The sequence below is a fragment of the Nycticebus coucang genome, chromosome 22 (genome assembly GCF_027406575.1).
Source record: "Nycticebus coucang isolate mNycCou1 chromosome 22, mNycCou1.pri, whole genome shotgun sequence".
Lineage (NCBI taxonomy): Eukaryota > Metazoa > Chordata > Mammalia > Primates > Lorisidae > Nycticebus > Nycticebus coucang.
The window spans coordinates 36,082,639-36,105,851 of record NC_069801.1 but is presented as its reverse complement, the minus strand read 5'-3'; the positions used below and the strand labels follow the sequence as shown (position 1 = coordinate 36,105,851).

At 37.4% G+C, this 23,213-nt stretch overlaps 1 protein-coding gene across 6 annotated transcripts in view; it reads left to right on the top strand.

The window, feature by feature from the left end:
- The window catches only part of FOXJ3 (forkhead box J3), a 174,665-nt gene that overhangs the window by 12,943 nt on the left and 138,509 nt on the right, over positions 1-23,213 (top strand). For 3 of the 6 annotated variants that reach the window (XM_053576413.1, XM_053576411.1, XM_053576408.1), the window contains exons 2-4: positions 10,720-10,779; positions 18,719-18,777; positions 21,292-21,616. In XM_053576413.1, the coding sequence (XP_053432388.1) occupies positions 18,719-18,777; positions 21,292-21,616 (384 nt within the window). In that variant the 5' untranslated portion in view covers positions 10,720-10,779. The remainder of the gene's footprint in view (positions 1-10,719; positions 10,780-18,718; positions 18,778-21,291; positions 21,617-23,213) is intronic. The other 3 variants (XM_053576412.1, XM_053576409.1, XM_053576410.1) reach the window with 2 other exon arrangements.

Sequence of the window (23,213 nt, the reverse complement as noted above, 5' to 3'; positions counted from 1 at the left end):
TTAGGTATCAACTAATGTCTACCTTATAATCAAATGTCCTAATTATTTAAAATTGGCTTTTTACAGTTGATTTTTAATTGAATCAAGATCCAGACAGAGTACATACATTCCATTTAGTTATGTTTCTTAAATCTTATACCACAGGCCCCCCACTCTCCTTTCTTGGTATAATTTGACTCTTTCTGCTCCTTGGACCCTTCATGTCTCTATCTGTGCTAAATTCTGTTACTGTTCCTTTTGAAATAGCTATCAGATTTTTTTTCCTTCACAACAGTTCAATAGGCATTTTGAAATATTATGTACAAAACAAGTGGTGGGCCTTGCGGGAGTTAAAAAGGTCTATTTGAGATGTATCTGGCTCACTAGGAGCCAGCATTCCAGTGGTAGAGACATGTTACAGAAACAATATGAAGTGGATTATTTGCCCTCTAATGGGTCATGCCTTGATTATAGTAACCTCCCATTTTTCTGCTCTGGAAAATGCTGCCATTGGAATCTTCTTAATGTATCACTTTAAACATGTTACAGATTAGGAACCCATAGTTGATTCCCTCCTGAGTCAATCCAGACTATTAATTGTACTGTTTTTGGCTTGTTGCTCAGTTCTTCCACTGACACCCACCATTACCCAAAGTATAACTCTTCCTCAAATTACAAACATCTTTTTTCTTTTTTTTTAAATAAAGCAAGTTTATATTATCATGTAGAATTTTGTTCTCCAACAAGATTACAAACATCTTGCAAGCAGAAATCATGTTGTTTTCTTGTTCTGTATAGTTCTGAGAGTTTAATAAGCACTTTTGGAAGAACCAAGGCCTATTCTTTTCCTGTCTGCTACTCTCCTAGAGTCAGTTGGAGCTTCTGCCAGTTAAATAATTCAGATCCGAGTCTCTTCTTAACCTCAGAAGTCTCCTTAAAAAGTCCATTCAGTGGTCTAACTGAATCAAAGATGACAAAATACATGGTTTGTATGTTATTCTTCTATCACTTTGTCCATGGCAGACTGATTTCTGGTTGTACTTAGACATAACTGTCTCACTGTAGCTCTTCAGTCAGCCACTACATATGGAGCATGATTGGCAAATGATATGAAATCTGTCCTTGTCCTAAATCAGTAGTTCCAGAATTAAACTGTGTATCAGAATCATATGAGATAATTTCTAATTAAATAGATTTCCTAGTTTCACTCTAGCCTCCTAAATCAGGATTTTCAGGAATGGAATAGAAATGATTCTTAGGAAGTCAGCAGTGGTTTGTAGACTGACTTTGGGGACCACGCAGATTATTTTTATTTGTTAATCACCCCTGGCAATGGATACTTTATAGCTTCCTATCTTCTCAGTTACATTACAGTATTTCATTCCTCTGACAACCAATCAGTTCTGATAAGTTCAGTTTACTTTTTAGCAGTATGGTAGGATCTCTTGCTTTGAATTACACCAGGCAAAGCATACGAATCAAATGCCCAAGATAAAGATACAGGATCCAGTGAGGTGGCATCTTGGTATTCTAAATATAACTAAACTCAAATTGAAAGCCTTAAAACCCTTCAGCCCTCCAAAAGCTTATTCCATCTTTGTTGGGCGAATACCTTTAAGACAGAGTCTCACTATGTTGCCCTAGGTAAAGTGCCATAGCATCACAGCTCGCAGCAACCTCCAACTCTTGGGCTTAAGCGATTCTCTTTTTTTTTTTTTTTGGCCGGGGCTGGGTTTGAACCCGCCACCTCCGGCATATGGGACCAGCGCCCTACTCCTTGAGCCACAGGCGCTGCCCCGGGTGAATACCTTTAAAAGAGCGAGACTCCCCATCTCTAAAATAAAATAAAATAAAATAGCTGGGTGTTGTGGCAGATGCCCCAGTCCTAGCTGCTTGGGAGGCTGAGGCAAGAAAATTGCTTGAGCTCAAGAGTTTGAGGTTGCTGTGAGCTATAATGCCATGGCACTCTACGGAGTGCAAAAGTAAGATTGTGTCTCAAAAAAAAAAAGTTGTTTAAAAATAATCTTTTGGATTTTTCATATTTCATATTTATTCAGTAAAGGGGATTTAAACATATAATGTGATTTAACTTTGTATACCTCTGATTTTCCATAACGATTAATCTGTAAGTTGGAAAAAGTTCTTTATTAGACCAAATGGTATGATTTTGAAACCAGATATTGTGGTTATTGAGCAAAGTAGAGAAAACTGAAGCTTCAGGATTATCCAGTGAGTTAATGGCAGACCCAGAAATAGAATCATGTGCTATTTGCTTGGGTTATGATTTAGTTTGAAGAGGGTGGCCTGTGATCTGTTTACATAAATTGCAGGAAGTAAGGTTTGGGGTTTGGAAGAAGTTACAACTCTGTGATGTTTGGCCAGAAAGCTCCCTTCCCCCACATTCACCACCTGTTTTATGGATGCTAGTCCTAAAATATGGAGAGAAAAGAGGCAGTTAGTTCAGACTTAAACTTCCTGCTCTTAAAACAGTCTCAAAAAGTTGAAACTGATTGTTGATTAGCATGGTTTTTCATCTTCTGTTAGTCTTTTCCTGGCCCTGATCTTGTTTTAGGAGGAGGGGATATAGTACCTATAGCGTAAGTAATTGAATTGTAGAAAGTGGTAAAGTGGTTTCCTTTAGAATTTTTTTCCAGGTGTATGAAACCTTTTTTATAAACCATACATGTATCTTCATTAAACATGTTTAATGAATAAACAGTGGTTTGAAAATAGTGGATGTCACCAGAAAATAAACTTGACTTAATGGTTCAAGGGTTTATAGATTTGAAAATAACTGCTGTTACTAAAGTTGTTTTCGGGTGAGGTTACTAACTTTTACCCTTTTTTTTTCTTTGGGGGTTGGGGATAGATCCTTTGGCACTAGTGAGGGAAGAAGCAGGAACAGGATAGAATAAGAATATTTGTATTATTTTGAACTTGCTCTTTTGTTTTTGTAACAACTTTGTTAAGATGTACTTCGCATACCACATACAATTTACCTATTTAAAGTGTAGAATTCATTGTTTTAAAATAAATTCACAGGGTTGTACAACCCTTGCTACCCTGTAGTTTTAGAACTTTTCCCTCCCCCTCTAAAAGAAATACCATATCCACTAGCAGTCAATTCTTGCTCTTTTATTACCTCTTCTCCTTTCACTGCTAGTCCTAAGAAACAATCATTCTAATTTGTCTACAATCTTATTACTAATTGAAATTTTCATACTTGGGACATTTGATATAAATGGAATGTAATTTTCTTGTGACTGGTTTCTTTCACTTAGCATAACGTTTTCAAGTGTTATACATGTTGTAACATATATATCCTTCCTTTTTAATTGTTAAACAGTATTCCATTGTATGTATAAAATACATTTATGCATTCATCAGTTGACGGGGATTTGGATCATTTCGACTTTTTTTGTGATTATGATTTAGTGCTGCTGTGAATATTCTTTTTTTTTTTTTTGCTGTGAACATTCTTGTACAGATTTTTCTGTGGATGTATGTTTTCTTTCTTGGATATTATACCCTAGGAGTGGAATTGCTGGGTAATATTGTAACTCTTACGATTGACATTCTGTCAGACTGGCCTGTTTCTCAGAGTAGTTGCATTATTTTACCTTTCAGCTAGTATGAGAGTTTGAGTTTCTCCACATCTTTGTAACATTTGTCTTTTTGGTATCTCATTTTGATTTACATTTCTTAGTGACTAAAGATGTTGGACATCTTTTCATGTGTTTATTGGGCATTCATATATCTTCTTGGTAGAAATGTCTGTTCAAATCCTTGCCTATTTTTTAATTGGGCTATTTGTCTTTTGATTTTTGAGTTACACGAGTTCTTTATATTTTCTGGATACCTAATTTAATTCTTCTGTGGATTGTTCCTAAATTGCTTGAGGTGGAGCTAACTTGATAATCCATATTAAGTAAATGAGTTTTCAGTCAGATCTTACTTTAAGTTTATTTTGTCCAGCTTTTAAAGAACCTGATATATTCATTCATGAGTAAATATGAGTGCAGACTATATACCAGCTTTCGGGAATATAAAATAATTCCTGCTCTCATGGAGCTTTCATTCTAGTGGGGGAAGAAATAGCAAATAAAAATCATGTGCAGGTAGTGACAAGAGTTATGAAGTATATAATGTGATGAAAGTTCTTACATGTTATTCACCTTTCTTGAAATCTTTTTTTTTTTTTTTCTTTCTTTTTTCTGCTGATGCTTAACACTTTATTAGTGAGAAAACTCGCCTTGGTCTGGCAGAGGGAAGATTGGGATGGACAGGACCAGTGCACATCTCGGGGGATTTTCCCAGGGATCAGCTGTTCTCTATGCAGGTTTAGAGGGAAAATGAAACCCCGCAGAGAGCAGTGCTGCTGCTGCCTGGCAGCTTGTGTAGGAGTGGCGCCCTAGGACAGCAGGGCCCCATGTGGATGGTTGGAAAGCGATGTCTTGTACCCGCTCACGGGCACACAGTACCCACCAGGAACTTGTCAAAGTTCCACTCAGTGTCCTTGCAGCATACTGGAGACTGATGAACTTGGGGTCAGTCTTGAGTGCAGGTGTCCTCGTTGGGTTGTGGTAGGGCTTCTGCAGGAAGGCTAAGAGCTGGTGCGCCTTTGTATCATTTACCTCACACTTCTCAAAGAGAGTGAAGTTAGACTCGTACTTGTCACTGGGTCAGATGAACTTGAGGAATTCAGAATCTGTTCTTGGTTCTTGGCATTCTCCTGATGCCCAAACTGGTTTCAGGGGAAGCTAAGCATGACCAGGCCTGGGGACCACATGGTGCCACTGCAGTTTGTTCATATTGATGTAGTCCTGGATCGTGGTTACTCAGAGAGACGCCACCATTCTCCATAAGCAGTGACAGGTGAGATCTCGGCCAGCCAGGGTACACCCAGAACGTGTGCACACCCTGGGCCCCTGGGTGTGGGGTCCAAGAAGTGAGGGGGGAACTTTGGACCAGGGAAGCTACTTTCCTGAATTCTTTTTTTTTTTGAGACAGAGCCTCAAGCTATCGCCCTGGGTAGAGTGCATGGTGTCACAGCTCACAGCAGCCTCAAACTCCTGGGCTTAAGTGATTCTCCTGCCTCAGCCTCCCCGGTAGCTGGGACTACAGGCACCCGTCACAACACCTGGCTGTTTTTTGGTTGCAGCCGTCATTGTTTGGCGGGTCTGGGCTGGTTGCTAACCTGCCAGCTCAGGTGTATGTGGCTGGTGCCTTAGCTGCTTGAGCCACAGGTGCCGAGCCTGAATTCTTAATCTATACCTCTTCCCTCTGACTTTGCTACTTTTCTGAATTCTTTGTCTGTACCTCTTCTCTCTGACTTCATTGCACTTTTACTTAATTTCACTTTATACAATTTATGGCTAAACTTTTATTTTTGTCTTACTCCTAATTCTGAAGCCCTTTGCACTGTTAAGTTTTTCAGTCACTGTTCCACAGAACCATCCTCTGTAGGTATTAATTACCTTCTATTTAAAGCCAATATTTTCTGTTCAGTTATGTCCATTTTGATCTACATTTAACACTGTGGCATTTCTACCTCTTAAATCACTTGCTATCTGCAGTACAATTTGCTCAAGATTTTGTTGTTGCTAAACCAGTTTCTCTTTTCTTAATTATCTATTTGGACTCTCCTAATACTCTGTGGTGAATTGAGGATCCTCATGATTTTAATCACTTTCTGAAAGCAGGTGACTTCTTAGCTTAAGCTGCCTTCAGGTTTAGCTAGAGAAACTGGGATGAACTGCTGATTGCTACTCACTCAGCAGGATTCTTTTCCCTTTAGTCTTCCTTGTGGCAGGTTTCTCCTATTCAGGCTAATTAAGACACAGGCTGCTTCCATGATTGCTGTAATGATTACCTGTGACTAATAGTATAACAATTCATACTTGTTACTTCAGTCAAGTAACCAGAATCAAAGAGGTTGTTCCTTAATGGATGTTATTGGAGTTTTTACTTTCAAGTCTTTTTGAAAGATAGGGTAGAATTCAGAAGTTGAAAAACAAACAAAAAAGCCGGACACCGTGGCTCACTCCTGTAATCCTACCACTCTGGGAGGCTGAGGTGGGAAGTTTGCTTGATAGGAGTTGGAGACCAGTCTGAGCAAGAGTGAAACTCAGTCTCTAATAAAAACAGAAAAATTAGCTGGGCTTGGTGGTATGTACCTGTAGTCTCAGCTACTTGAGAGGCTGAGGCAGGAGATTGCTTGAGTACAGGAGCTTGAGGTTGCATTGAGCTATGTTGTTGCTACTGCCCTGGGCAACAGAGCAACCATCTCCAAAAAACAAACAAACAAACAAACAAAAACACCCAAACTCCAGTGTTGTAACACTTATCAACACATTTTTAACTCTTTATCTGGTGTTGTGTGATGCTTTTAGTCAAGCTACTGTCATCGTACCTGAGGCATGATTTTTTTTTTTTTTAATACTGGGGGAAATTAAGCCTCAGAGAAGTTCCAAGGTCGGTAACCATCAGAGTTGGATTCTAAAATAGGTCTTCAGACTCAAAGCCATGAATGATGTAGGTGGGATGGGAGAGAAAGCTTATGGGAATTACTTGGTAGCTTTTCAAAATGCTTGGTCTCTTTTCATCCCATACCCCCAAATAATGCATTATTATACAACTGTTAGCTTTTTATAACAGCTGTTTTCTAAATGTGAATAGTTTGTAAATGAGTTTAATTTACATTTGAACACTGCTTATTTTAAAAGGAATTCCACATTCTTTTGTTGGTAATGGAATACAGTAAATAGCTTATACTGGAGCATACTCATTAGTGAATTAGTGGATTTACTACCGATATTCTGGTTATATCACTGTACTCAAACTTCCCTGGACTACAGGCGCCCACCACAATGCCTGGCTATTTTGTTGTAGTTGTCATTGTTGTTTGGCAGGCCTGGGCTGGATTCGAACCCTTCAGCTCCAGTGTATGTGGCTGGCACCCTAGCCGCTGAGCTACAGGCATCGAGCCTTGATCCAGGTTGATGTTGAAAGGATTTGGAGAAAATACTTCTAGATGCTGTTTGCACCAATTAAACCATATAAATTACAGATATAATTGAATGAGTTAATATAATTGTTCAGTTATAGTTAGTATTGCAGAGATGTGAGTTTGTAACTTGCAGGACACATTTCCTAACTTGAGTGTGAGCCTTAACCGCCTTTTGTGAGATACCTATGTTGCTGTTCAGTTGCCTGGATAGGGAGAAGATTGATAGGTGTTTGTTCTTTCAGTTAACAAGCCTGGGGTTCAAGATGTCATTTAGGGGCAATAGTCTAGATGAAAAATTTAGAAAACTGTTAACTAAGGCATTGAGGCTAGCACAGTTTAGAAAGACAACTACGAGCTAAAATTGCTAGCAAATGGTAATGGATAGGGGGTCCTATAAAGGTGTTTGAGATTTGGGCAGCTCAGTATGTAAGATCATTTTCCCTTGTCTGAGTTCTGAACTGAGAAAATAAGAACATGAAGAAATAAGATGGACCATTTTAAAGATTAGCTTTTTATTAAGATAAAATTCACATAAAGTTTACCATTTTAAAGTGTTATTCAGTGGTTTTTAATAAATTCACAAGGTGTGCAACCATCACCACTGTCAGAACATTTTCATCACTCTAAAAATAAACCTCTCTGTAGTTACTTCCCATCTGCCATCTTCCCCTTCCCCCTTGTTGTGGCAACAACCAATCTACTTTCTATTGCTATAGATTTTCCTCTTCTGGACATTTTGTATAAGTGGAGTCTTATAGGACCTTTTGTGTCTGACTTTTTCACTTTACATGCTACAAAAAATCCACATTCCTTTTTTTGGCTGAATAATACCCGTTGTATGTTATATGGATATCATATAGATAATACCACATTTTGTTTATTCATCAGCTGACATCAGCTGATAAGACATTTGGGTTATTTGATTTTGACTGTTGTGAATAATGTTATTGTGAACATTTGTGTGCAAGTTTTTGTAGGAATATATACATTCTCTTGGAGATATATATGCCTATAAATAAAATTTTTGGGTTTTATGGTAACTCTGTTTAATTTTTGTAGGAGTTGCCTTTGTTTTTGATAGAGCTGATATTGTAGAATGTGTTTAAGAGTTGAGTTGGCTAATCTTCTTCCTATCCAGTTGGCTAATTTTCTAAACCTCTCATCTCCACCTGCCACTGGGACAGTTCATTCTGGAGGATGTTAGGATCAGCATAGCATACGTACTCAGATCATTGATAGGAAGAAAAAGAGACTGAATTCCTGGTGCTCAGGTCTTTTGCTTGCTAACCAAGTTAGCTCTTTGGAGAGGAATATGTGAAGAGGCCAGGAAATGTTTAGAGAAGTCATTCTTCATAGAAATCAAGGGTTGGAAAGAAGTGTTCTGCTCTAACAAAAGGTTTAAGAGTTAAGCTATAAACCTGAAAGCCATTGTTAGATTAAAAAGGGTGTGCCATTTTATCAAGATAGGAATATATTAAGGGAAGATAATGAAATTAGTTTTGGATATGGTAAATTTGGCATTTCTAGGACGGACTATGTTTGGAAAACAGGAGATTAATAAGATGAAGATATGAGATTCAGCTGTTTATAGGCAATGACAGGACTAGTAAATCATCCATAAAGTAAGACAGTAGAGAAAGATGTCTAGTAATTCTTATGTCTAAACTGTGGTTTTTAATATGCTAACTCATGTTTATACTGTATGTTATGATGGGTGGCATATTTCCTTCTGGGATTTATGCTTTTTTTTAAATTGTGAATTCATTTTGGAACCTTACTTCTAGGAATATTTCCAGATCTAGATCAAAGGTGAGTTCTCCTGGAGAGAATTTTGCATTTGCTTCTGTCAGGATTGGGTGGGTACTCCCATTCTAGGGTTACTCTAAACACAGTTCTAGGTGTGAGTCAGCTTGTGGGGTTGAAGTATCAGGGGGAGACTCTGCTGTCACGTCTCTCCATCTCCTTGGGAGTATTTAAAATCCAGGTTAAGGGCGGCGCCTGTGGCTCAGTGAGTAGGGCGCCAGCCCCATATGCCAAGGGTGGCGGGTTCAAACCCAGCCCCGGCCAAACTGCAACCAAAAAAATAGCCGGGCGTTGTGACGGGCACCTGTGGCAAGAGAATTGCAGAAGCCCAAGAGTTGGAGGTTGCTGTGAGCCGTGTGATGTCATGGCACTCTACCCGAGGGCGGTACAGTGCGACTCTGTCTCTACAAAAAAAAAAAAATAAATAAAATCCAGGTTAAAAAGTAGTTTTCCTGGCAGTTCTCTTGGTTAAGTCCTGAACTTTGCCTCTTGTATCTTGGGTCCCAAAAGATCTTGGAATTGCAAGCTGAAATTCATAGGATTTGGCAAATGTCCTAAAGTGAAGGAAAGCTGATTTCAGTGCAGGATTGTAGGAGTTGCCTTTGTTTTTGATAGACTGATATTGTAGAATGTGTTTAAGAGCCAGTTGAGTTGGCTAATTTTCTAAACCTCTCATCTCCACCTGCCACTGGGACAGTTCAGACTCTCTAGTCTCCCTCTTACACTTAGTTTTGGCCTCTGATCATAGCTTCTGTCAGGTTTTTTATTTATAAAGATTTTAAAATACTTTACTTAGCATTTTAGTTATTTTCAGGGGTACAGTGATCAAGCCATCCTTCATCTTATTCTAGCAAAAATAAAAGTATCTGTCTCTCTCTTTAGTCTACTAGAATATATAGAGGACAATTAAATGCAGAGATATTAGTGAGCCTCTAAATTAAAGGTTACAAACTCAGAGGAAAATCCAAAAGAAAATAAAAAGATTTCAAATAAGATTTTGGATTTTTTGTTTTTCTTGAAAAATTGGAAGTTCTTACAATATTGGGCCCATAATGCTCTCTTTAGTTGCTCACAGTTTCCACCGCTTGGGCAGTGTACCCCTATGTATACACTTACACCTATTTCAACTTATTTATGTTAGCCCTAGGCATGTGTGGATTATCCTTATACCTAATGAAAATATTGGCACTCTCCTGTGTGCCAGGTGGTAGTACTCATAGACACTTTGACATTTGTTGGTGAACAAACCTACAGTTTATCTCTGCTGAATAAAGTTATGTAGCTGATATTATCCCTAAGTTACTGATGAAGAAACTGAGTTTAGTGAGGTTATGTAAATTCTTAAAGGTCTCATTAGTTTCACAATTAGAATTTGAACCTAAAACCTAGAATTTGAATTCACAGCTCCTTCTGTTTCTGTGCTACTTTTAACGTTTTTCTTAAAGTTAAGAACTGTTTATCAAGGGGAAGTCTTAGTCCAGTATATAAAACCAATAATGGTAGAACTGCTTTGATTGAAGAGCAAATTGGTAGGAGGAATGGGAACCTACTTGCATGCTCAACTCTGTGGTAGCTTTTTGGCATCTCTCTGGAATCCCTAGAACTCTGCTAATAAACAGTTTGGACACACTCTATTATGTATCTGTGTACCTGTAGCTAACCATTTGTTAAATTTTATGGAGTCTCAGCTTCTTGGGATGTTAGTCATAGTGTGTACTTATTTCGCTTATGTTTCCTGGTATGTCTGTCTTCCTCAGTGTAATCTCTCTTTATCACTCAGCATTTTGCATTATGTGGGTTTGTGTTCTGAAATGTTGATTCTTTTAGCATTCCATTTTTGTTTTTAGAGTTTTAATTAGAACTGTAGTGTGATTTATAGATTAATTTACTTAGGAACATTTAATAACTAACAGTTATTTACTTTTCAGATCTCTTTGTGGCCAGATGGGTTTGTATGGACAAACTTGTCCATCTGTAACTTCATTAAGGTGAGTGCTATGTTTTTTTTCTTTATTGGAACATACAACATTTTAAAATTAGGCTGGTGAAGTCATTTTACAGTGAGATTCAGAATAAAATATTTGGTGTAGTGGAGTGATATTTTTGCTTACAGAAATTTTTGTGGTAATGGGGTTTGGATTCACTCTTAATCCCTATTTAGCAAACTAAGTGAATATAGTGAGGTGATAATTTGTACATGAAAAAACATGTTATTTTGTTGTTTTTTTTTTTAAAACTAATCTTTTTTGTTTCAAGTAGAAAATAGTAAATTTTTGATTGCCTTTGTAGCAGATTATTAAATAAGACTGAAGATGTTAATTTTAATTCTTTCCAAAGGATGGTATAAGCATAATATCTAGTTTACCCTCATTTACAATAAATAAAACAAGTACAATGTAAAAAGTAAGAACTAAGTTTTATACAACTTAGTGGTTTCAGATTTTTAAAGGCATCATACCCTTTTTACAAATCAAATCTTATGTGAAGTCACATAAATGAAGCAGATACATGTGGGGCTTTTCTGCTTGCTTAAGCTTCTACCCTCAGCACTGGCGCCTGGGGGATTGCTTTGGTTCTGACAGTACAGGTTGAAAAATAATCTGAACCTAATCTGTTAATTGAAATCTTTCAGATTAAAATATGAAGTGTTTACAGCAGGACCATTCTAGTTACGTGTGATTTTGCAGTCAACTGTATGAATTCAGCATATTGAGCATATTGAGCACCTAATATGTTGTCAGGCACTATTATGAATGCTAGGGCTATAGCGGTAGACCTAGCAGGTGAATCCTGTAATCATGGAGTTTGAATTCTGGTGGAGGGACAATTAATAAACAAGATAAATAGAAGTATTTGTTAGATAGTGACAGTGATAAGGGCTAAGGAGAAAAGTAAAATAGGGAAGGAGAGCAAGAAATACAGAGTTATATGTTAGAGAGGCTAGCCAGGTAAAGCTTCCCTCTAAAGGACATTTGAATGAAGACCTGAAAAAGTGATGAAATAGCCATATTGGGTATGTGGAAGTTGAGCATTCTAGGCAGAGGGACTGCAGGAAGTCCTAAGACAGGAGGGTGCCTTGTACTTTTGAGGAAAAGGAGGACCTCACTGTGGTTAGCACAGTGTACATGAGGAGGAGAGTTGTAATTGCTCAGCTTTGAAGGGCAAAAGGAAAGGGAGGAGGGATACAGAATTGCTAGAGCCATGAATGTAAAGATAAGGTATCCCTAGGCTTGAGAGAAATTCTGGTTGTCTAGAATGTCACAAATGAAAAGTGAACAGTGACATTGCCTGTTTTTATGTTCTTAAATTCTCATAGGAGGGTTGGCTATCCTCTTCCTCAGTGGAAAAGCTTTACTTATACCAGTATGACACGTCTTTTCATGAGAATGCATCCATCTTACAATGGAAATAGATTGAGAGATTGCTTTCTCCTTTGCTGGAGTGTCCCCAAATAAGGGACACTTGTAAAAGTCTGAAAATAATTTTTCTTCCTGGAGATAGTCATTCTTCCTTTAATCTCCAAACTTTCTCTAGAACAGCAGTCCTCAACCATTTTGGCACCAGGGATGGTTTCATGGAAGACAATTTTTCCCTACACCAAGGGGTGGGGGCGGGATGAGGGATCTGGCAAGGTGGAGGTCATATGGTGATGCAAGCAATGGGGAGTGGCTGTAAATACAAATGAAGCTTCTCTAAATACAGGTGAAGCTTTGCTGTCCACTGCTCTCCTCTGGCTGTGCCATATTTATCTCCTTTTCTCATTTTCCTTTCTGTTATGCTTCTCCTTTAGTGACGTCTTTTATTATTGATCTAATCTGTCTGTTTAGGATATACTGGGGAACACATAGGGATATTTTAGTGCCAGAGAAACTCGTATTAGTGCCGATGAATTTCCTGTCCATCTGTTTCCTCTTTTCCCTTCTCTTGGTATTGATGACCCTGCTGTTTAGAACTATGAGAAGTGGGTAAGTTTATTTTAAGCCTTCTTGCTGCCTTGTTTCTAGTTGCAGGCTTGATATTGATAAGGCCACTCTGGTGTATAGTCTTAAAATCAGGTAAATACAGGTTCGGATCTCTGTCTGCCACATGTTAGCCATGTATTCTTGGGCAACTTACTCTTTCTAATTTTGCTTTAATAGGGTTGTTAATGCTTAACCTCACTGTTCTGTTAGGGTTCATGGGATTAAATATTACATAAAATATCTGGCACAGATATTCTTTTCTGTTTTCTGATACTATAAAGTAAAAAGATTCATCATTTTTAGAATAAAAGAGGGAATGGGACAAATTGGTATCTTTTTCTGTCAGCTCAAGAACATGCGGTAGAAGATGATTTCTTTCTCTCTTCTATTTTCCCTCATCCTATATTTGTAGATTCTAGAGTATCTATTAATAGTGTTCAGGTTTGCAGCTGGCCTTCAGGCTAAGGATGTTCTGACATTTAATATTATACATTAATAATATTTGTATTTAACATAGTTAAAATGTTACTCTTTTAGGTTTGCCCCACATAGTGGCAGAAATAGCCTTTGCATTATCATGTTATATTTGTGATTATTATAATTTTTATTGATTTTTTAAATTAGCAAAATCTGTATTAATTTACTAGTTTAGATATCATATGTACCAATTATGAATTATAAGAAAATCCTTAATGTGGCCATTACATAAACTTTCTAAAAAATGTATTTTTGAACTGATATAGTTGCTAGTGGCCTCATGTGGCTATTTACATTTATTTTTTATTTATTTATTTTTTTTGTAGAGACAGAGTCTCACTTTATGGCCCTCGGTGAGCCTCACACAGCTCACAGCAACCTCCAACTCCTGGGCTTAAGCGATTCTCTTGCCTCAGCCTCCCGAGTAGCTGGGACTACAGGCGCCTGCCACAACCCCCGGCTATTTTTTTGGTTGCAGTTTGGCTGGGGCCGGGCTTGAACCCGCCACCCTCGGTATATGGAGCCGGCGCTTTACCTACTGAGCCACAGGCGCCGCCCGGCTATTTAAATTTAATTAGAAATAGGTAAAATTAATTCAGTTCATTAGTCTCAGTGGTCACATTTTATACTAGCCACCTATGCCTATCATATTGGACAGCACACGAACATTTCTAGTGTTGGAGAAAGTTCTGTTGAACAACCTGGTCCTAGATCATCTTTTAATTGAGGTGCTATAAAAAAATTTAACATTTGATCTAAGAATCTCCATTTCCAAATGGAGGTTTGAGGAATACCATTGACTATTTTTTGACTTGACATACTATAAAAGTTACTTTGGTGATGGCATACTGATTTTGGTAGGTAGCATTAATTGTGTGCTTACTACTAGACCAGATGTTATTTCAGTGCTTTAAGTGTATTAGTTCCCCCAACATCTCTTTGAGGTCAATACTATTATTCTCATTTTACAAATGAGGAAACTGAGGAAGCAACTCAGGGACATGCAGCTAATTAGGGATAAAGCTAGGATTTATATATAGGTATTGCTTTAGTGCTAATGATCTTTAATCATTAGACTCTATTGTCTCTTGGCTATTTCAATTTATTATAATTTGAGACTTTTCTTAAATGAAGGCTGCCAAACAAATATCCGTTTAATTGAGGTGCTATAAAATAAGTACAAAAGGAAAATATCAATATAGGAGACTGTGGAAAAAAGTAATAGGAAAACCAATGATTTAATTTTGGAATACTGAAATTGAAAAAAAAAGTAAAAATATTGTTTAAAATGGAAAAAAAGATCTTGTTACAGAAGGCAGTAGGTTTTTTTTTTTTTTACAGAAAGGTGGAGAAATTTGAGTTGTTCTGTATTCATGCATGTGGGGAAAATCATCATGGTAGTAGGGAATAATGGTAGTAGGTTCTGTTACTTGTACCACTCTACTGTCACATCTCAAATTTTGTATTTTAGGAATTGCATTGACCTGCTGATGGAAACTCTTTTATAGTAGTTAAACATAAAAAGTCTGGAAGGTAGGTAGTCCAGGGGTGGAATGGAAGCTTCACAAACCGTTTCACCAAAAAAATCAGGGACCCAGCTTTCTTCTCTCTGCTCCCATATCCTCACTATGTGGCTACCATTCTCAAGATTATGGTATAAGGTAACAGCTAGAGCAATAGTTATTGTTTGCACATTCCAGAGAGCAGAAGGACAAAAGGCACAACACCATCCCAGTAAATTGGGACTTATTCCTAAGGAGGAAGGTAATAACAACAGGTTATTAGGTGGCAGTTAGTGGTCTTTGCCAGAGCCCTTGCTTCTGGTTGCCTTGAGTGCTCAGACACCGTAAAAGGAGTGATAGCACATACTGACCTCCAAAGATGCATGGGACCAGTAGCATCCAATAATCACTGCGATGGTAGTTACAAGGATTTCTTCTGAGTTCTTGATTACTTAGTTCTTCTGTGATACCAGGTCTTAAGATGAAATCCCAATTACCAGGAAGGAAGTGGGAAGATTCAATAATATTTGGGTCACAATATTATTACCCTTACTATTCTTAAAATCCTTTTGCTTTCCTTGGTGTCTTCTTTTTGCCTTCATTTGGAGAGCTAACAATATCTCTATCTTTTTGCCCCCCTCCCCCTTTTGATATTGTTGCAACCAGAAAACTTTTTCTAAATAAGCTTTTGCTACTTTTTCAGATTTGGGGAAGTTGAAGACGGAGGCCAAACAGTGCTTCATAAAGTGGGATTAGAACCCCCTCCTTAACCCCATGTTATGATTTAGTTTGAATTGTAACATCTTGGTGCTCGTTACCCTTTACTTGTATGCAGAAAAAATTCCTTATGGAGCTTCTTTTGAGCAACAGTTATCATCATAGGTTTAAGAACTTCAGACGTAAGTTCCTTTCTGTTCTTTGCTTTCTTCCACAAGTAACTTTATGTTCTTTTCATATGTGCTTTCATCATCTCATTTTTCTCTGCTATTCCAGTAGAATACTTTGTAATGCTACCTGTTAGTCTGTGCTGAGTCATATTTTTTTTAATCTTATGAAGGACTTTGTTCTTGTGAGTACCTTTATATTGTTGAGTCTACTCTTTTGACTTTAACTTTTAGTGTGTGTATGTGTATGTATGTGTGTGTTTGTAGTCAGGGCCTTGCTCTGTTGCCCCAGTGTGAGGTCTGTGATGTCAACATCACAGTTTCGAACTCCTGGGCTCACGGCAGTTTCGAACTCCTGGGCTCAAGTGATCCTCCTGCCTCAGCCCCAAGAATAGCTGGAACTACAGGCCTCCACCACCATGTCTGGATGATTTTTCTACTTTTTTTGTGGAGACAGGGTCTGGCTATGTTGCTCAGGCTAGTCTTGAACTCCTGACTTCAGTGGTCCTCCCATCTCAGCCTCTCAAAGTGCTAGGATTACAGCCATGAGCCTCCATGCCTGACCCCTTTTAGCTTCTAAATGTATTGTGGTCTCACTTGTTTGGAGAGGAGCACGCTCACACCTTAAATGAACAATCACTATTTCAGTCATGAAACATTTGTCTTTCAAGGAGATCCAAGGCTTGCAGGAGAGAAAGAGAAAGATAATGACAATATACTATAAATGATAGGTGTATTGATATTCTACTATAGGAGTAAGATCATGTTTAGTTTAGGAGATGGAGAATGAAAAGAGGTGATTGACCAGGCTTTCTGTAGGAGGTGTTTGGTCTGAGACTTGAAGAAAAAGTAGAAGCTAGCCAAGCAGAGTGAGAAGGAAAAGATATTCCAGAAAAGAAGGCTGTATTCCTTGTCCAGTTATTATGTTATTTTTCAGATCACTTGTGCCTAGAATGATACTACATGGCATTCATCAAAAATACTAATGTATGGTCACTATCCCTAATGGTGGGGGGAGAGGAGATGAAGGCATACAATGTAATTATCTATATGAAGCTGCATGTTAAATGACAAACTGAGGTTGTTATTGCTCTAGGAATTTAGAGAAGGATTAATAAAAGATTAATAAACGCTAAAGTAGTTAAAAATGAAGAGTTTAGACTTAGTAGAATAGGAGAAAGTATTTGGGCATAAAAACATGAAAGCAGTGCTGTTAGATTTCTCTTAGAGTGTATGCATGGATTGGAGGTGATTAACAGAGAGGGGTGGTGAGAAATCAGTGTCCAGGAGGCCAGCTAGGAAGCTTTTGGAATGAGGTGAGGTAATGAGGGCCTGACATTTCTTAACCAGATTTCTATAACTAGATTCCTCAGAGCCTCCCATGCTGTTTTTAAATTTATCACCATCTGTTCTCTTATATAAGTGGACTTCTGTCATCACCATTCCATTAATAGGTTTCTTTCTAAAGTTAATAGTGATTTGGCTAAATCTAATAGTCATCTTTTGTGTTCTCCACGCTTAATGGAGAGTCACTACAGCTGCCAGCCTAAGTATAAACAATGAAGGCACTTTTTGCTTTACTATCAAGAATACTGTATATAAAATTTAATAGAATTGGGCGGTGCCTGTGGCTCAAAGGAATAGGGCGCCGGCCCCATGTGCCGGAGGTGGCGGGTTCAAACCCAGCCCCGGCCAAAAACTGCAAAAAACAAAAAAAAAATTTAATAGAATTGCAAACAAAACAGAAAGTCCACTTTTATTAGAGTTTGAATTTGAGATATTTTATAGTGTACTTAAAATCTGCTCTAACAGAACTGATGAATATAAGTGCAACAACAGAATAATCTTTACACATGTTGTTTTTGAAAGACTAGGGACTTTTTTCTTTTTAGCCTATTTAAATATTAACTTTCTTCAAGACGTGGCTGAAGATCTTTCTCTAAAGGATGCAGTCCATGTTTTTTTGTCCCTTTTCTGAACCTGTATAGCACTCAAAGCTCAGCTCACTTTCATTCCTTTCTTTTTCTTTCTATCTTATTTTATTTTTTGAGGTAGGGTTGTTCTCTGTTGCCTGAGCTAAAGTGCAGTGGCATGATTATAGCTCACTACAGCCTCAAACTCATGGGCTCAAGTGATCTTCCTGCCTCAGCCTCTTGAGTAGCTGGGACTGTAGGTGTGCCTCACTATACCTGGTTAAATTTTCCATGTTCCAAATTGGAATATAATTGTTATTGCAGATGCCCCCTACTGAGAACCATCTTTTCTCTTCTGTTCCCTTCCACCAGCGCCAGTAATAAGACTTTATGAATCTCGGTAATGTAAACATGCAAGTAAGTTATTTATTACATGTTATAACATTTAATAAGAATATATAACTACACATATATACAGAGCCATACTAGAGTACACACACACACACACACACACAGGACATATGATAAAATTCCTATCCCCTAGGAACCTACAGTCCAGTCCAATTTTCTTTTCGTTCTTTCTTTTTTTTTTTTTGCAGTTTTTGGCTGGGGCTGGGTTTGAACCCACCACCTCCGGCATATGGGGCTGGTGGCTTACTCCTTTTAGCCACAGGTGCCGCCCTAATTTCCTTTTTTTTTTTAGAGAGACAGGGTCTTGCTATGTTGCTTAGACTGTTTTGAACTACTAGCCTAAAGCAATCTTCCTGCCTTGGCCTCCCAAAGTGCTAGGATTACAGGTGTGAGCCACTACTCCCAGCCTCAATTCTTTCCTGTGTCTGACCTTTGTAACTGGAAGGTAAAGATGGTTCTCAGTAGGGGGCATCTGCAATAACAATTGTATTCCAATTTGGAACATGCTTGTATGTTTACATTGAAAATGCATGTAACTGGCTGCTTTGGGAATTTGAACAAACCAAAGCTCTACTCAGTGGAGACTTGATTGAAGTAAATAGAATGACAGCATGGTATAATTATAGCCAACGTTTATTGGATGAAATGTGAATAATACCACCACCGATAGTAGCTAACATTTATTTAGTATTTACTGTTTAACCTGGCTCTGATTTGTGTATTTAGTATTTACTGTTTAACCTGGCCCTGATCTGTGTAAAATATCCTCATTTTACAGATGAAGTATGGTAGCAAAACTGGTGGATTGGTGTCTGAAGATCTGGACTCTGGTTTTAGGTCTGTTAACTACTTATGTGAAATTGAGTGAACCTGAAGTTTTCATCTCGGATTAGAGGGATTAGTCTCTAATTTTTAGGGTACTTTCCCTAGTCTTTTGACATTGTGTGATCTCTGAATTATCCTATTTCCTTATTCTACAAATCCTTACAACTTCATGCTGGCAATAGCATTTCTGGCTGAGATTGTAGATAGGATGGTAAGTTTGGATTTTTAAAAAAAATCTCTGAAGGTGCTATATAGAGGAATTTAAAGTTCAGCTTTCAGAGGAGTACATGCGGTAGAGATGGAGGGAATTTGAAAAAATGAGAAAAGTAAAATTGTAAATTAACACATCTGAAAAACAAGATAATAGGACTCTATTTACTGGCAATACTAATAGAATCCTCATGGCTATCCTCTGATTTATGATTGCTTTTGCTTAATCTGGTTTACTTGATAGTGTATTAGTACCCTCCCGAGATAATCCTAGACTTTACAAGGATTACATAATAGTAATCCTTGTTGAAATGTTTCTTCTGTGCATATGTTATCACACTTAATTTTCAAAGTAATATTTTAAGTGTAGGTACTATTACTATTTCATTTTATAATGAAAGTAGAGTTTAGAAATAATTAACATTTTTACATTTCCATAGCTAGTAATTACTAGAATCAGTACTTGGAACTCTGGTCTTCTGACTCCATATCTTATGTTTTTTTTTTTTTCAGTTCTGTATTATGTCCCAGAAGTCCAGTTCCTATCCATGATATTCCAGGTTACTTTTTGTCAGGAGCCATGTAGGAGGAAGGGCTGTATAGGATTTTTTTTAAAGCTATAAACATTTTTTTTGACTGAGGTACCTTCTAAATTTTTAATTTGATTGCCTTTCCCCTTTATTTTGATATCACTTAGTAGTCTTTTCATTCTTCTGTACTTTATTGTCTGGGTCACTATTCTTGCTTTTTTGATTGCAGGATAGAAGGATTTGAGGCCTCTGCTTGAAAGTTAATAGTTCCAGTGTGAAGTGTCAATCTATATATGTATGTTAAAAAAATATATATATGTATGTATATTATTATTATTATTATGTTTTCCTTTCTGAGACAGAGTCTCACTTTGTTGCATAGAGTGCTATGCATCAGCCTAGCTCATAGCAACCTCAAATTCCTGGGTTCAAGCCATCCTCCTGCTTCACCCTCCTGAATAAAAGGGACTACAGGTTCCTGCCACAATTCCTGGCTAATTTTTTCTATTTTTAGTAGAGAAGGGGTCTCGGAGTCTTGATCTTGCTCAGGCTGGTCTTGAGCTCCTGAGCTCAAGTGATCCTTCCACCTTGGCCTCCCAGGGTGCTAGGATTATAGGTGTGAACACCCTGCACCCTCTTATTTCTATATTCTCATCTGCAATTCTTAGAACATCTTCCTTCCTTTTCTAGAACGCACATACACATACACACATATATCCTGAATCTTATCAGGTTAACGTGTGTGTGTGTGTGTGTGTATATATATATATGCATATATATATTATAATCTACCAGGTTAATGTATACACACACACACATATAGACATATATACATATCTTATATATGTATGTTATAATCTACCATGTTAACCTGGTAGACTCAGGTTTTTTTTCCTTTGGGTAGTAATGGTCTGCATTTTTCAGCCTTGGAGAGAAATACATTACAAAATCCAAATCACTAGAGGTTTGCTCAGGCCTGTCCTTGATCTTCGAATGCTGCTTTTCTTGCTGGCCATTTCTATGATTTAATACATTATATTTTGTACTGCTAAGTCTTTAGTTTTCATAATTGTTCCTTGACTTGTTTTTTAAAAAGTAACTTTCTGGTACTACCTTTTTTCCTTTTCTCTCACTCATTAGTGTCCTTGACTTTGCATTCCTCTTTTCAGTCAACTCCCCCAGTGAGCTTGTCTCCATGCTGTTCTTGTCTATGTTGCTTTGCTCTTCCTACTTCCCGCCTACTTAAATTTTACCTTTTTCCCTCTATGCAAATTCCTGTGCTTATTTCTCAATTACTTCTCTGACCTCTTGCCTCCCCTTTACTTTCCATGTTGTTTTGTTTGTATGACTCTCCTAAAAATTTGTGTAAGAGAAATGCCAGATGTACAGCCCTAAGTTTTTAAGGGCTTGTGATGTTGGTGAGTAAAGAGTTGCAGTGCTAACTGAGATTTTTATGCCAAGATCCTGTTGCCCTATTAATGTGATAGTCCTTTTTTTTTTTTTTTAATAAATATTGGCATCAGAATCACTGTGTATAGTATGTATTCTGTATTTTAAACATTTTAAAACCAAGTGCTGTGTTTAGAGAGGAAAAAACTTAAGAAAAAAGATAGGAAATGTTGATCCCTTAAATACTTTGTTTGCTCATTAACATACTCAATCTTTTTCCTCCAGATTTAACTCAGGCTTTCCCTCACTTTGGAACACCTAGATTTGTGAATATTGGATATTTTGAGAAGCGGGGGTTCTTTCCTTGATATTGACTAAGGAGTCTATTTACCTTCAGGATGACATCTGAACTGGAGAGCAGCCTAACATCTATGGACTGGTTACCACAGCTCACCATGAGAGCAGCCATCCAAAAATCTGATGCTACACAAAATGCACATGGAACAGGAATTTCTAAGAAGAATGCACTCCTTGACCCAAATACAACTCTGGACCAGGAAGAAGTCCAACAGCATAAAGATGGGAAACCTCCATACAGTTATGCCAGCCTCATTACATTTGCAATTAATAGCTCACCGAAAAAGAAAATGACTTTAAGTGAGATTTATCAGTGGATTTGTGATAACTTCCCGTATTATAGAGAGGCTGGCAGTGGTTGGAAGGTAAGAATTTTATTTAAATTGTTACTATTATGCAGTAAGCAATGATAATATTGACTTCTATTAAAAATGAAGCTTTGTGGAGATTCATCATTGAAGATAAAATTCTGATCACTATTTTTAGAATGTCAGAAATGGAAATTAAATGTTTTAAATTTAGGTGAATAACTTTTTTTTTAGTAGACTATTTTTTAGAGCTTTATTATGTCATGGTACTGACATAGCATGAAGTTTAAGAGCAGAGATAATCTAGCCTTCACTGGAAACCCTTTCCCCTTACAGCTCAGGTAAGTTGACAGTGAGTTAGTTTGAGGTAAAAAATAGCATACTTTGCAGTATTCATCATCCAAGATTCCATACCTGAAAATATTAAGAGGGTATAAATATTGGTTACCTGAATTACTTTTATAATGTTTGAGTCACAGCTGTAGGTGTCCCCATCACCCAACTAATATACATTGTACCCATTAGGTAGTTTTTGCCCCTCTGCACTTTATCCCCTCTCCCTCTTTGTCTTCTACTGGGTTTTACTTCGCTCAGTGCACATGTGTGCTCATTGGTTAGTTCCTGTTTAATAGTATGTACATGTGGTATTTGTTTTTCCATTCTTGAGACAGTTCACTTGGACATTGGTCTTCAATTCCATCTGAATTGTTGCAAAAGGCATTAATTCATCCTTTTTTATGGCTGAGTCATACTCCTTTGTACACATATGCCACATTTTATTAATCTCATGAATTGATGAGCACCTGGGTTGATTCCATATCTTTGCAATTGCCATGTATTTTTTTTATTTTCACTTTTTAATTCGGAAGAATTTTAGATTTACACAAGAATTAAGAAAGTAGTATAGAAAATTCTCATGTACTTTATCAGGTTTCTTTAATGTTAACATCTTATGTTACAATATAAGATCTTATGTTTGTACAGTGACCAAAACTAAGCAATTAATGTGAGTACAATGCTGTTGACTAAGCAGTAGTATTAACTACTAAGTAAATTATAGACTTTATTCAGATTTCATCAGTTTTCCCATTAATGTCCTTTTATGTCCCAGGATCCAATCCAGGATCCCATATTGCATTTTATTGTCATGTTTCCTCATTCCCTTGCCATCTGTAAAGATGACTCATTCTTTTCTTGTCTTTTATGATCTTGACACTTTTAAAAAGTACTTGTCAGATATTTTGTAGAATTTCCCTCAGTGTGAATTTATCTAATGTTTTGTACTTAGCTTGAGGTAATGCATTTTGGGGAATAAAAACAGAGATGATGTGGCCTTCTGTGCATGTCATATCGGGATGCTTGATGTCAGTGTGTTGTCTTATTGGGACTGTTAACAAGGTTTTTTGGTTAAGGGGATGTCTGCCCAGTTTCTCTACTACAAAGTTACTATTTATCACTTGTAAATAATAAAATGTTTTTTGGGGGGTTGAGGGTATGCAAATACAATAACTCCTCATTTAATGATGTTAGATTCTTGGAAACTGCAACTTTAGTTAAGATGATATACATATAAAATTGAACACTAGCTGGGCATGGTGGTTCATGCCTGTAATCCTAGCACTCTGGTGGGCTGAGGTGGGTGGTCCTCCTTCAA